A 1,436-nucleotide genomic window follows, 5' to 3' on the forward strand; every position below is an offset into this window, starting at 1 on the left:
GTGTGTCTGGTGTGTGTGTGTATCTGATGTGTGTGTGTGTGTGTGTGCAGTCTCTCTCGCAGCTGCTGAAGGAGCGGGATGAGCTGCGTGAGGAGCTGCAGAGGATGAGAGCAGATCTGCAGAGAGAGAGACAGGAGCGAGAGCGACAGAGAGAGGAGAACAGCAGGATGATGGAGGAGCGACGGGAGCTGGAGGCCAGAGTCACACTTCTGCAGGAGCGATGTGAGCAGCTGACCTCCAGAGTCAGGTAACACTCATCATCACCAAACACACACGTTTGTTTCTGTGAATTGTGGGGACTTTCCATAGACTTCTATTACTTTTTTACTGACCAAATTATATTTTCTATCCCCTAACCCTAAACCTACCCCTTACAGAAAACCTGTTTGCATTCTTACACTTTCACATAAACATAATTTACTATTTTTAATTTTTTTTTTTCCTCGTGGGGACCGCTAACCCATCACAGAATATATTTACAGTATATATACAAATGTTTCAACATTCTTATATCTAACAGTCTTACATACAAATGTTCTAAACATTCTTATATATATAAAAATGTTAAAATGAAGTTAGGTTTCTGTGACTGGTAGGTTTAGGGTTGGTGTAGGTTAGGTCCATACTGTTGTGAGTTTTAACATTCTATTAAACATTCTTTATTATCATTTTTAAGATGTTGTCTTAGTATATTTCTGTTTTTACCATCTTCGTGGAGACATTAGGACCCCACAAAGTAGTATAAACAAGTAAGTGTGTGTGTGTGTGTGTGCAGTGAACTGGAGCAGAGGAGCAGAGCGGAGCGAGAACAGCAGCAGGACGGAGCAGAGGACGAGCAGAAGAAGAGCAAGAGAAAGACAGAGAACGGTCTGCGTTTGGAGGATCTGGAGGCTCCGCTGCTGCGGTCAGATGCCAGCGACACCAGCGTAGACGAGTAAGTGTGTGTGTGTGTGAGTGTGTGTGTGAATCAGGGGTGGAAGCAGCTGGCAATGTGTTGGACAGACTCCAAACAGTGCTTTGCGTCTTCAGAGATGGTTCAGTTACAGCAGGACAGCGCAGCAGGGTTTGGAGTGTGTGTTATTGTGTGTTACTCTCTTTCTCTCAGCGTGAGGCAGTACATGTGGAATGAGAGCGTGTCTCTCTTCAGGGCTCGTCAGTTTCTGGAGCGGCAGAGCGCTCACATGTTTGACAGACAGGCAGCGCTGCGGATGGCTCACAGCAGTCTGAAGGACCCCACGCCTGGGAGCTCAACACAGCAGCAGCTCTACCACAACCTGCAGCAGGTGTGAGTGTGTGAGTGTGAGCGTGTGTGTGAGAGTGAGTGAGTGTGTGAGTGAGTGTGAGTGAGTGAGTGAGTGTATGTGAGTGTGAGTGAGTGAGTGAGTGTGTGTGTGTGAGTGTGAGTGAGTGAGTGAGTGTGTGTGTGTGAGTGTGAG

At 46.8% G+C, this 1,436-nt stretch overlaps 1 protein-coding gene across 1 annotated transcript; it reads left to right on the top strand.

Moving 5' to 3' along the window:
• Positions 1-40: 40 nt before the first annotated feature.
• On the top strand, positions 41-1,310 carry LOC107710528 (centrosomal protein of 164 kDa-like). Its single transcript, XM_016515312.1, has 3 exons — positions 41-247; positions 776-934; positions 1,106-1,310. Exons 1-3 carry the CDS (start codon positions 105-107, stop codon positions 1,287-1,289), a joined length of 486 nt encoding a protein of 161 aa, XP_016370798.1. The 5' UTR covers positions 41-104; the 3' UTR covers positions 1,290-1,310.
• Positions 1,311-1,436: the final 126 nt, after the last annotated feature.

Source organism: Sinocyclocheilus rhinocerous, unplaced genomic scaffold (genome assembly GCF_001515625.1).
Source record: "Sinocyclocheilus rhinocerous isolate Xijiao unplaced genomic scaffold, SAMN03320098_v1.1 scaffold867, whole genome shotgun sequence".
Classification (NCBI taxonomy): Eukaryota; Metazoa; Chordata; class Actinopteri; order Cypriniformes; family Cyprinidae; genus Sinocyclocheilus; species Sinocyclocheilus rhinocerous.

What these genes read in the sequence shown, in the direction of transcription:
- LOC107710528 (XM_016515312.1), top strand. Translation starts at nt 105, where the DNA reads ATGAGAGCAGATCTGCAGAGAGAGAGACAGGAGCGAGAGCGACAGAGA. An exon ending in CAGCTGACCTCCAGAGTCAG is followed by an intron (nt 248 to 775) that starts GTAACACTCATC and finishes GTGTGTGTGCAG; the next exon opens with TGAACTGGAGCAGAGGAGCA. An exon ending in AGCGACACCAGCGTAGACGA is followed by an intron (nt 935 to 1,105) that starts GTAAGTGTGTGT and finishes TCTTTCTCTCAG; the next exon opens with CGTGAGGCAGTACATGTGGA.